This window comes from Nanorana parkeri, unplaced genomic scaffold (genome assembly GCF_000935625.1).
Source record: "Nanorana parkeri isolate BGI_ZX_2015 unplaced genomic scaffold, ASM93562v1 scaffold3181, whole genome shotgun sequence".
Taxonomy (NCBI): domain Eukaryota; kingdom Metazoa; phylum Chordata; class Amphibia; order Anura; family Dicroglossidae; genus Nanorana; species Nanorana parkeri.
In genome coordinates, this window is record NW_017309449.1 from 43649 (window position 1) to 56383 (window position 12735).

A 12735-nucleotide genomic window follows, 5' to 3' on the forward strand; every position below is an offset into this window, starting at 1 on the left:
AAAAAAAAAAAAAAAAAAGTAGTTTTTTTTTTTTTCTATCAACTCTTATTGCCAAGATTTGCATTGTACATACAGTCACCGGCCACTTCATTAGGTACACCTGTTCAATTGCTTGGTAACACAAATTGCTAATCAGCCAATCACACGGCAGCAATTGAATGCACTTCGGCATCTAGACGTGGTGAAGACGACTTGCTGAAGTTCAAACTGAGCATCAGAATGGGGAAGAAAGGGGATTTAAGTGACTTTGCATGTGGTATGGTTGTTGGTGCCGGGCGGGCTGGTCTGTGCATTTCAAAAACTGCTGATCTACTGGGATTTTCATGCACAACCATCTCTCGGGTTTACAGAGAATGGTCCGAAAAAGAGAAAATATCCATTGAGCGGCAGTTGTGTGGACGCAAATGCCTTGCTGATGTCAGAGGTCAGAGGAGAATGGGCAGACTGGTTCGAGATGATAGAAAGGCAACAGTAACTCAAATAACCACTTGTTACATCCAAGGTATGCAGAATACTATCTCTGAACGCACAACACGTGGAACCTTAAAACAAATGGGCTACAGCAGCAGAAGACCACACCGGGTGCCACTCCTGTCAGCTAAGAACAGGAAACAGAGGTTACAATTCGCACAAGCTCACCAAAATTGCACAATAGAAGATTGGAAAAACATTGCCTGGTCTGATGAGTCTCGATTTCAGCTGTGACATTCAGATGGTAGAGTCAGAATTTGGTGTGAACAACATGAAAGCATGGATCCATCCTGCCTTGTATCAACGGTTCAGGCTGGTGGTGTAATGGTGTGGGGGATATTTTCAGGGCACACTTTTGGCCAGTTAGTACCAATTGAGCATCATTTAAACGACACGGCCTACCTGAGTATTTTTTTGCTGACCATGTCCATCCCTTTATGACTACAGAGTACCCATATTCTGATGGCTACTTCCAGCAGGATAATGCACCATGTCACAAAGCTCACATCATCTCAAACTGGTTTCTTGAACATAATGAGTTCACTGTAATCCAATGGCCTCCACAGTCACCAGATCTGAATCTGAAGCCTTTTAGCACCTTTGGGTTGTGGTGCAACGGGAGATTCGCATCATGGATGTGCAGCCAACAAATCTGCAGCAACTGCATGATGATATCTCAATATGGACCAAAATCTCTGAGGAATGTTTCCAACACCTTGTTGAATCTATGCCACGAAGAATTAAAGCAGTTCTGAAGGCAAAGGGGGGTCCAACCCAGTACTAGCAAGGTGTACCTAATAAAGTGGCCGGTGAGTGTATGTGCCATGTACAAGGTTAGTTTAAGACAGTTCCAAAGAATTATGACCATACATTAAATACAATAAAGTAAAAATGTTTCCATAGACTGAAAAGGCAATCTAGAAGGGACTTTCTTATAGTAAATTCTACACATGTAGAGATGTGCCGCTCTCCTGTTAGCTTACATCGGAAATCATGCATTAATTCAACTATTACTAACAGATTCTAACTCTAACAAGGTCCAGTGTGCTTAGTCTAGGTGCATCTAACCATTGTCCCCATATTTTAAAACATTTCTCGGGGCAAACACAATGAGCATATATACATTTTTCCAAACTAAGAGTTTTGTTAAGATGGTTTACCCATTATGGAAGAGAATTAATCTGTGATGCCAAAATAAAGCTCATATTAAAATAGTGCTTCCTTTATCTAGTGGGATGTTTTCCAGATATCCTAGCACGCATGCTCTTATTTTTCTAGGTATCTTTGTTTATCTGGAATATTCTCTCAAGTGTTTATTATAGTTCCAATATTCAAGGAGTTTAGGGCATCACCATAGCATGTTCATTAAATGTTGATGATCTCTTTTACACCTACTACATGTGGGGGTCAGTTATTTTGAGCTGGAATAGAGTCAGTTATTTTGAGCTGGAGCAGATTTCGGCGATGCTTACCATCAGTTTGACGGGAATAAGGTGCAAAGGTGGCTCTAAGTAAATAACCTGAGAATTGATCAAATCAACAGAATGGCTTCCCACTCCTTGACTATAGATAACAGGCTCACTGAACTTAAAGGATATCTAAACCCAGGAACAAAACATGAAATATATCTAGTTTAACATATACAGTACATGAAATGTAAATGAGTAAGCAGTATTAATCCAGTAGACAAGATGTAACAAAAAAAATGTTAAAAAAATGGGAGTATTGCCGTATGCAATGATACCTTTCACAATGATACCCATCACAAAAATATGATAGTGAAACCATCGCCAAACTCATTGAATTCATACTTGCGCACAACTACTTCAATTTCAGTAACAACATCTATTTACAAATGACTGGGACAGCTATGGGCACAAAAATGTTACCACAATATGCCAATCTCTTCATGGCTGACCTATAACACAGATTCCTAGCCACTCACCCCCACAAACTAGGGATGCCCCGATACCGATGCTAGCATCGGAATCGGGCCCGATACAAGGCATTTTGACAATGCCCCGATGCATAGCGCCAAAGCTTGCGCTGTTTTTTTTAACGTTACCTTCCGTGGTGGGGTGTCTTCTGGGCAGGCTGAGCGGAGGAGCGTCGCTGCTGTGGGCGGAGCTCCAGGTGGGGGTCCTAATGTAGGTGCCCAGGGACTGCCCAGAGGATCCCACTCAGAGCGCCGGCCACCGGAGCAGCAGTGACGTGATGCTCCTCTTCGCCGACGATGTCTTTCAGTGCCGGAGAACAGCGGCGAGTCAGCGCTGGTCCGGCGGGAGGAGTTCCAGGTGGGGTCACCTCTGGGCCAGCTAAATTAGGACCCCACCTGGAGCTCCTCCCACCGGACCAGCGCCGACTCGTCACTGCTCTCCCGCCACAGCACAGTGAGTGAGGGGGGGGGCGACTAATTGTAAAGCAGGGACTAATTGTAAATCTATTGTCTCCAGTGTATACCCTATATGTAATACATATATAGAGTACACACTGCTTATACACTGGAGACAATAGATTTACAATTATACTCTGCTAACCTGGATTTAAAATGATCTGTATGTAGCCCTGTACTAGGGATCATTTAACCCATTCATGTTAGCAGAAGATAATTGTAACTCTATTGTTGCAGGGCACTCTATACTACATATAGAATGCCCTGCAACAATAGATTTACAATTATCCCCTGCTAATATGAATGGGTTAAATGATCCGTAGTACTTAATAGTACATAACATGTAGTTGTACTACGGATCATTTAACCCATTCATGTTAGCAGTGCAGAATTGTATATCTATTGCTGCAGTGCATTCTATCTGTACACATGCCCCGTACACTGCAGTAATAGATTTACAATTCTGCACTGCTAACATGAATAGGTTAAAGGATCCGTAGTACAACTACATGTTATGTACTATTATGTACTGCGGATCATTTAACCCATTCATATTAGCAGGGGATAATTGTAACTCTATTACTGCAGTGTACGGGACATGTGTGCTGTATATGTACTATGGATCATGATTTAACCTATTCATTAAGCAGGGCAGAATTGTGAGCGCCTCCCACAAGCTGAGCACCGAGACGCGATGCAGCGATCCTGCCCAGCGCCGACTACGAGAGGCACCGCGTGAGGCAACAGGGATCGGAGTGAAACTGTGGAGTGAGGGAAGCTGGGACGGGGCTGGCTGTAAATCTATTGCTATAGTGTACTGGACGTGTGTACTGTATATGTAGTACATATTTACAGCACACACCTCCACTACACTCCAGCAATAGATTTACAATTCTCCACTGCTAACATGAATAGGTTAAATCATGATCCATAGTACATAACATGTAGTTGTACTATGGATCATTTACAGTCACCTGTCCCTTTAAAAAAAAGTATCAGTAATTGGTATCGGCAAGTACATGCGGGGAAGTACTTGTACTTGGTCCTGAAAAAGGGGCATCGGGACATCCCTACCACAAACCATTCAAATATTATCGTTATATTGATGATATTTTCGTAATATGGACAGAAGGAGAAGAAAGCCTTTTAAACTTCCATGAATCATTCAATTCATTCCATACATCCATTAAACTCAACGGTGCCATAACGGTCAGCAATGGTTCGCTCCGTGCTTCTGTGTACAGAAAATCCACAGACAGGTACAGCTACCTCCATAATTCCAGCTTCCATCCAAATCACACTAAGCAGGGTGTCATCTACAGCCAAGCAATCCGATACACTGAGGACCGAGACAAACACCTGAGCACACTGGCTGATGCTACAGGGAAAAGACTATTTGTAGAAAAATGTAATCTGCCCTAAGAACACCACGGGAAAGACTCCTACAGTACAAAGAGAAGAAAAACCCAACCAGGACCCCTCTTGTAGTTACCTACAACCATACTCTAGAGGTAATACGCAAAATCATCAAAGGCCTACAGCCAGTACTCTCAGAAGACCCCATACTTCAAGAAATATTCCCTCAGCCCCCAATACTGGCTTTCAAGCAACCACTGAACCTGAGAAGAAGATTGGTACGCAGTAAGCTGACCCCAGAACAGGCACTTACACAGAATGGCACAGTACAATGCAATAAACCCCGCTGCAAACTTTGCCAACATATATGTGACAGAAATACAGCGAGTCACAATAACAAAACATACACCATTAGGGATCATACTTGTGCGCATCTGCCAACGTGGTGTATATGATACAGTGTTCAGCATGTGACAAAGGTTGTTACATTGGGGAAACTGGCCTTAAGCTGCAGCTCAGGATGAACCTACACAGGAGCTCGATCAAGAGATCAAAGAAAATGAATATTGCACCCCAGTGGGATATCACTTCTCCCAGAAGGATCACTCCATCCCCAACCTCAATATTAAAGTACTGAAAGGGAATTTTCAAAACTCTCATGCATGGAGGTGCAGGCCTCACCAGGGCTGCAGGCCTCACCAGGGCTGCATGGGGGTGCAGGCCTCACCAGGGCTGCATGGGGGTGCAGGCCTCACCAGGGCTGCATGGGGGTGCAGGCCTCACCAGGGTTGCATGGGGGTGCAGGCCTCACCAGGGCGGCATGTGGGTGCAGGCCTCACCAGGGCGGCATGTGGATGCAGGTCTCACCAGGGCGGCACGTGGGTGCTGGGCTCTCTGGGCGGGTGTGTGCCAGGCTCTGCGGGTGGGTGCCATGCTCATGCCGAGCTTTAGAGCTGTATGGTGGTGTGGGGCTGTCCTTTGCTGTGCCTGTCTCTGTGGATGCCGGAATAGAGGAGGAGAAAGGAGAAATGAGCAGCAAGCGCGGGACCTCGGGCAGCTGACTATTTAAAACTTAAAAGTGACAGTATCTGCGATATTTGTATCGGGGCATTTTCACAAGTACTTGTGAAAATACCCTGTATGGGCACCAATACGATACTGGTATGGGTATCGGGACATCCCTAGTTTGGGGTTTAGACATGCTTTAATATTTCTATATTTTCTACTGATGCCAATTACCTATCAGATGCCAATTACTTATCAGAGTCTTCTTTACAGTAATGGGAACAAAGTTCAATATTGTATATTCTCTGTAATTTTTATGCTTACATGCATTGTATTGCTAGTGGGTCATTTTTTAAAGCCAAAATAATGCATTCCTTTTTATATGACACCCAAATAAGACTTACTTGGATGTTGGAGGACTGATGATGCTCCGCAGAGACTTGATGTCACCTGGAAAAATAAAACTACATTAAAATCAATTGCATCTAAGAAGGGCTATCACAATTATTAAAATGTATTACACTACCAGTAAGGATGAACAAGAAAAAAATAACCTTGAGTGAATTGATTATAGGATATTTTTATTAAATGAAACCTGTAGCAGCTGCCATGCTGACCGTCTTACCTTAGTAATTAGTCACTGTCCTGGAACAAGTATTCACATCAGGATTTCTACCTTTTCTCCAACATTCCAGTTATGCAAACTTGTACCAAATGAGTGACTAAGTATTATCAGCAGGTTAGCATAGTGTTCAGACAACGAACCTTTAATTTTAAAAAGCAGGTCAGCAAGCAAACAAACCTGTCAGAACGTAAGCAATTTAAAATGGAACATATGGTGGAAAATACCTATTTAAATGTTATGTGTTTTTATAGTACGCTGTAATGTTTAGCACTGAAGCATTCAGACCAGTCTCTATCAGAGTGATGGTTATAAGATAATGTCCAAACAACAGCATCATACACAAAATGGTCACAATTAAAATTCTATCCTGACAATTTCAATGGTGCTCATGGTGAAAGTGATTAAACAACCCTGTTGATCCGGTTAGAAATCTCATCTGCTTCTGTTCACTTAAAATGCTAGATGACCCAACCTGAATACTTTGGGAGTCACGGACCATGAAAATCTATGCAGCCAGTGAGGAAAAAAATGTAACAAAAACTCTTGACATACATACTTATATGGATCAATGGCTCAGAAAGCCCTAAAGCCATTGGATAAGGATAACAACCAGGTAACTAGCATATTGAGGTTGGCAAAAGCACCTCCATTTTTCTTTCAGCACAGTTTTCCTTTGCATTTACACAAATGAGAGTTGTGGGGACCCTTGCTCAAGTAGATATCGCTAAGCCAAACCCACTACAATCAGAATTGACTTTACTATAGGCAGAACAGTAAAAGGCATAGCCTTATTGGTTGCTAAAGGCACTGCAGTTGGCACTGTGCTTCTTGCACCTATTTTATTGAATAAGGTCACAGCGATATCTTTTTTGACTTGTTTTGATACTTTAGGATTTTGTTAGGGGTTCAGTCTGAATGCAAACAGTTTTTAGCCGAGTTCCTCTTTAATACAAACAAAATAAGAGCATTTCAAATAGTCTAAACTTTAATCAGGTAAACAATATAAAACACAAGTCATAATAGTAAAATGATACCTGCTGGCATGCTATAGTTTCTGACATGGACATTGTGAGGTTTTTCTTGTCTATGAAGGATGAGTTGTCTTTTGCAGCATTGTACACACTGTGTAAGAAAGCAAGAGGAGTCAAACATTTTATATGACTTGCATACATATTGCACACAACCGCTATAGATCATCAAGCCATTCAGGCCCCATATATAAATTTGGATGTAGAAGCAAGGGACCAGATCAGATCATTTAAAACTGAACTCCTAACAGATATAAAAATACACATTAATGTAGCTCTGTAATAATTACCACATCAGTATATGTATTTTTAACTTGCAAGTAGTGTAAGCAACTGAATCTGACCTTGTATCAGCCTCTTATAGTCTCTGTACAGCATGACTGGTGTGTTAGAGGAAGAAGTATTACATAGATCCAAGCAGTTCATGTGCTGACAAGAAGCATGTTGACAGGAGAAAAGAGCAGAGGAATAGAGAGATGAGATTATCACTGCGCTGCTTCTCCTTTCACTATCCAGTCACATCATGGGAGGTGGGTCCAAAAAAATCTGGGTTCAGATGAAGTAGGTTGAATGATACTGGTCAACAGATTGAGGACATCTGGCAGCAGAAAAAAAAAGTACTGTAGGGAAAATCTCTGCATTGATGGTGAATATATCAGCAGAAGTATGACTTTTGTATTCGCCGTAACATTATTTTTAACCTTTAATTTATACTGCCACCCACAAGGGGATTGGAAACTAGAAAAAGAAAAACAGTAGGCCAACCCAGGCTAATCCCTTCTTTCTCTCATCCCCTGAGGGACACAGGAAGTCATTAACTTATGGCATGTCCAAAAGCAGCTCAACTAAGGTGTGGGCCACACAGAAAAACAGGCCCCAGAAAATAACAGAGAACTGGGGACTGCCTGCACCTCAAAGTGCTGCCTGAAAGACCTTATGCTTGTAGCTGGCATCACTAGTAGAACTAGTGTGAACCAAAGACCAGGTGGCAGCTGTGTAAATCTGGCAAACATGCTAGATACTGAAAATCCCAAAAAGCATTCACAGATTTAGAAGCGTGCGCCTTAACAGGAAAGGTTGGAACCCGATGTTTTCAGTCCACTGACTTAGATGATGGTCCATCTGAGCCACCTAGAGATGTTGAAATGAGAAGCACCCTTATGGGGTTCATCTGGGAATAGAAAAAACGGGATCAGTCTTCCTGAAAGAAACTGTGCCTTAGAGATGGCTGAACCACATCCAGACATTTGAGGGAAATTTATTTTTGTTGGACTGGAAAAGGATAGAGGAACAGAAGAAAGATGTCCTGGGAGTCAACACCACTTTGTCCTCATGCAAAACCAGAAAGGGTCCCTTTCAGTATAAAGTTGCCAGTTAATCATTCTTTGCTGGAAATAATTTATTATGGCTAACAACCATTTGTCCCTCAAACGGCTTGTTTCCATTCACTAACATTGTATAATCTTTTTGACTTGTCTGCCTCAGCGAAAAGCTGAAGATAGAAACTGAACATAGAATACTTAGTCAATCAGGTTACCATGGGAGCCGAACATGCTAATGTAAAAGAAAAGGCTGTATCTTCCATCAAGCTCCAAACCCCTGACAAAGTCTAGTAGACGTAAAGCGTAGGGGCGAGCTTGACCATGCTACAGGAGAAGGAACGAGGAAGCCTGCAGGCTACAGGGAGTGGAGTGAATACATATGGTGTGCCATCGGGTTTATGTTTTGGGTATACTTTTTTGGAACATACTTATTCCGGACCTGGGAGGAATTTTTATGCCCTTCTTGATGCTCGAACATAAGAGGATGTTTTAACATGTTTTATATGTGGGTAGTTTTTTATTATAGGTTTTAAAAGAGAACTATGGCCCAACCTTTTTTTTTGTTTATCATAGTTCTCTTTAGGGTTACAGGAGCACATATACTAATGTCCTCCTGTGACCCAAAACTCAGCATATAGTGGGCTATTGCCCTCTATATGCTGACAGCGCAAAGTCACGTTGCAGCCCTGACTGATCCCGACACTTTTGTCGGGATCCACCCCGCAGCCTGACTGACAGCTGGGTCTGCCTCTAGTGCTGGAGGAACGGAGAGGGGAGCGGGCAATCCCTGCGGGGAGCGATGACTGACAGTCACCCCTCTATGCAGAGAGAAGATCGAGAACTGAGCGATTGGCAATATGTGATCGCTTAATTGACAATCAATAGAACCGACGTGTAACAGCTTCAGGGTCACACCTCGACTCTAATTATGGAGTGTATTTCACTTTCCCATCATTCTCCTTTTAATAAAGTGAAACAGAGTTATGTTATGTATCATCTTATTTTTCTGTGAGCACTAATGAGACCTCATCTGGGATTGTGAGAAAAGATTATTAATCCTTGAAGGCAAGAGACAAAGTGTTGTTGGCCATATTAAATTATTTTAGTATCAATCCCACAAAGAAGGTGAGCAGTGGTTTTAATATGCGCACAAGATACACTTCACACGCGGGAGTTTGATTTTAACACCTGCAAGGATTTTTACTAGGGATGTCCCGATACCGATGCTAGCATCGGAAATCGGGCCCGATACAGGGCATTTTGACAAGTACTTGTACTTGTCAAAATGCCCCGATGCCTAGCGCCGAAGCTTGCACTGTTTTTTTCTACTTTACCTTCCGTGGTGGGGTCCCCTGGGCAGGCTGAGCAGAGGAGCCTCGCGTCACTGCTGTGGGGTCCTAATGTAGGTGGCCGGCGACTGCCCAGAGGACTCCACCTGGAGCTCCGCCCACCGGAGCAGCAGCTACGCCATGCTCCTCTTCGCCGACGATGTCCTTCAGTGCCGGAGAGCACCGCCGAGTCAGCGCTGGTCCGGCAGGAGGAATTCCAGGTGGGGTCCTAATTTAGCTGGCAGGCACCTCTGGGCCAGCTAAATTAGGACCCTACCTGGAACTCCTCCCACCGGACCAGCACTGACTCACCGCTTCTCTCTGGCACTGAAGGACATCGTCGCTGCTCTCCCGCACAGTAAGTAGGCTGGGGGGGACTCACTATTAAGCAGGGGCTAATTGCACATCTACACATCTATTGTCTCCATTGTATTGCAGTGTGTACCCTATATGTAATATATATGAGTACACACTGCTTATACACTGGAGACTATACTCTGCTAACATGAATGGATTAAATTGTCCATATGTAGCCCAGTGCTATGGATCATTTAACCCATTCATGTTAGCAGAGTATAATTGTAAATCTATTGTTGCAGTGCACTCTATATGTACTATGTATAGTATGCACTGCAACAATAGACTTACAATTATCCCCTGCTAATATGAATGGGTTAAATGATCCGTAGTACATAATATGTAGTTGTACTATGGATCATTTAACCCATTCATGTTAGCAGTGCAGAATTGTATATCTATTGCTGCATTGCATTCTATCTGTACACATGTCCTGTACACTGCAGTAATAGATTTACAATGATCCCCTGCTAACATGAATGGGTTAAAGGATCCGTAGTGCAACTACATGTTATGTACTACGGATCATTTAACCTATTCATGTTAGCAGGGGATAATTGTAACTCTATTACTGCAGTGTACTGGACATATGTGCTGTATATGTATTATGGATCATGATTTAACCTATTCATGTTAGCAGGGCAGAATTGTGAGCGCCTCCCACAAGATGAGCGCCGAGACGCGATGCAGCGATCCTGCCCAGCGCCGACTACGAGAGGCACCACGTGAGGCAACCGGGATCGGAGTGAAACTGTGAGTGAGGGAAGCTGGGATGGGGCTGGCTGTAAATCTATTGCTATAGTGTACTGGACATGTGTACTGTATATGCAGTACATATATACAGCACACAGCTCCACTACAGCAATAGATGTACAATTATCCTCTGCTAACATGAATAGGTTAAATCATGATCCATAGTACATAACATGTAGTTGTACTATGGATCATTTAAAGTCACCTGTCCCTTTAAAAAAAAGTATCGGTAATTGGTATCGGCAAGTACATGAGGGGAAGTACTTGTACTTGGGCCTGAAAAAGGGGCATCGGGACATCCCTAATTTTTACATATAAGAATGTCACATAATCATAAGTACTGATCACATAATCATCAGAAGAAAAGTTGAAGAGACTGTGGTTTGTCTGCGCTGGTTAAAAATTTGATTTTATATATATATTATTGCTATTACATTTTTGGAGTGCTGCATTTTTGTGTGATTTTGTTGATACATTTTATGGTGTGTCCATGTCTACTAATACAGAAATCTAAAATGTCTGTTGCTGTGCGGGTCCGCTTCTCCTAAGCATGTCATCTCAGAACAATGCTGCATAGAACGGTGCTGACATCATAGCATTAACGCCATTCTCTGCGGCATTTACAACCACCAAGTGCCTCTGCTGGAAGAGAAAAGGAAGAACCCCGGGGACATCATGTGACCCGCCAGAGGATAGTTGGAAAAAGATATTTTGGGATTTTTTTTACAATAGTATAGTGTAGGGTAGTGTGTGGGAAGCTTGGAAAGGTGGAGTTGGGTTTTATAATATACAGAGCTAACATACATAAAATGACCAATGAGAGCAGAATACTTTTATGGTAAATGGTAGATATATTAATGCCATGCAGACTGTGCAGATCAACACTTACCTCTGTGTACACATAATGGGAGCTGGAGAACTTCCCAGGCAAAAACTTCAGCACAGTCAACATCCTTGCTTCTCTATCTTCTTCAGATTGTATAAACAGTACATCATATCCTATATCATAAAAAAAATGATTACATAGACTATTCAAATATTCAATTGTTTAGCAAATAATGTTGTGGACTATAAACACACATTCATGTTGAGCAAGCCTTTGATGATACACACAGCCACTTAATGAGGTGTATTTATAAACAGAAAAGAAAAAAAATCTGAGCCATTTGGCCCACGAAACTTAATGCACAGTCATGGGCAAAAATATTGGCACCCCTCCATAATGCACCACTGTGCGCAGAAAATTGTTACAATTACAAATGTTTAGGCTTTATCATGTTTATTTCTTTTGTTTGTATTGGTATGACACAAACAAGTAAAAAAAAAAAAAAAAGCCAAATCTGACAACAATACTGTTGGGGTAAATAGATGTTTTAACTGGAGTTCTGCTTTAAGCGCAGATGCCATTGTGTGGCCCTTTGGGCCTTTTCGCAACTGCTCTTGGAGCACTCCATGTTTATAAAGAGATATTACACTACAGGACCACCCCCTCCTGTAGTTTTCTGCAGGAAGCCTGTAGTGTACAAGACCAGTCATCTTGCACAAGGAGAGAGAACAGCAGTGACCAGTCCTTGTTACAGGCAGCTCCTGCACAGAAAACACAGATCTAGAAGAAATACACAAAGCATATCAAGATATAAATAAAAATACACATGACTCTTCTATTTAGATAATATTTATTTGTCCTGGAATTCAGCTTTATATTTCATTCAGAGCTGCACAGGAAGTGAATGCTCATTGTATTCCTTGCAGGACCAATGGATATTAGCTGCACTTATTGAAAGTACAAACAGAACAAAACTCTTACAATGGTATATATATAATAGAATAAAAAGGCCTGATAAATAGAAGTCACTGTTAAGGTTCACACACTTTAACCTCTTGCCGTCCGTAGTAGAAAAACGGACGGACATCACTGCTGCATTGGCGGGTTGCCGACGCCAGACGGCATTTTTTTTCTGCTCGCGCGCGCCCCCTAGCGGGCACGCACGGGCAGAAAAGACCCGTCCAAAGCGAACACCCGGTACCGGGTGTTTCACATATAGGCGATCAGCGGGTCCATAGCCGGCCGATCGCCTATATGTGCTCGTTTGCGTCC

General features: G+C 42.5%; 2 protein-coding genes across 2 annotated transcripts in view; one reads left to right on the plus strand and one right to left on the minus strand.

The window, feature by feature from the left end:
• GFM2 (G elongation factor mitochondrial 2) overlaps positions 1-11617 on the minus strand; it is a 34790-nt gene extending 23173 nt beyond the window's left edge. Inside the window, exons 1-3 of the mRNA XM_018574713.1 lie at positions 11527-11617; positions 6884-6971; positions 5629-5674 (exon numbers count right to left, since the gene is read on the minus strand). Of these exons, the coding sequence (XP_018430215.1) occupies positions 5629-5674; positions 6884-6971; positions 11527-11589 (197 nt within the window). The 5' untranslated portion in view covers positions 11590-11617. The remainder of the gene's footprint in view (positions 1-5628; positions 5675-6883; positions 6972-11526) is intronic.
• Positions 1247-12735, plus strand: part of NSA2 (NSA2, ribosome biogenesis homolog) — a 16886-nt gene continuing 5397 nt past the window's right edge. Inside the window, exon 1 of the mRNA XM_018574714.1 lies at positions 1247-1259. The gene's annotated coding sequence lies outside the window, so the exon portion shown is untranslated. The remainder of the gene's footprint in view (positions 1260-12735) is intronic.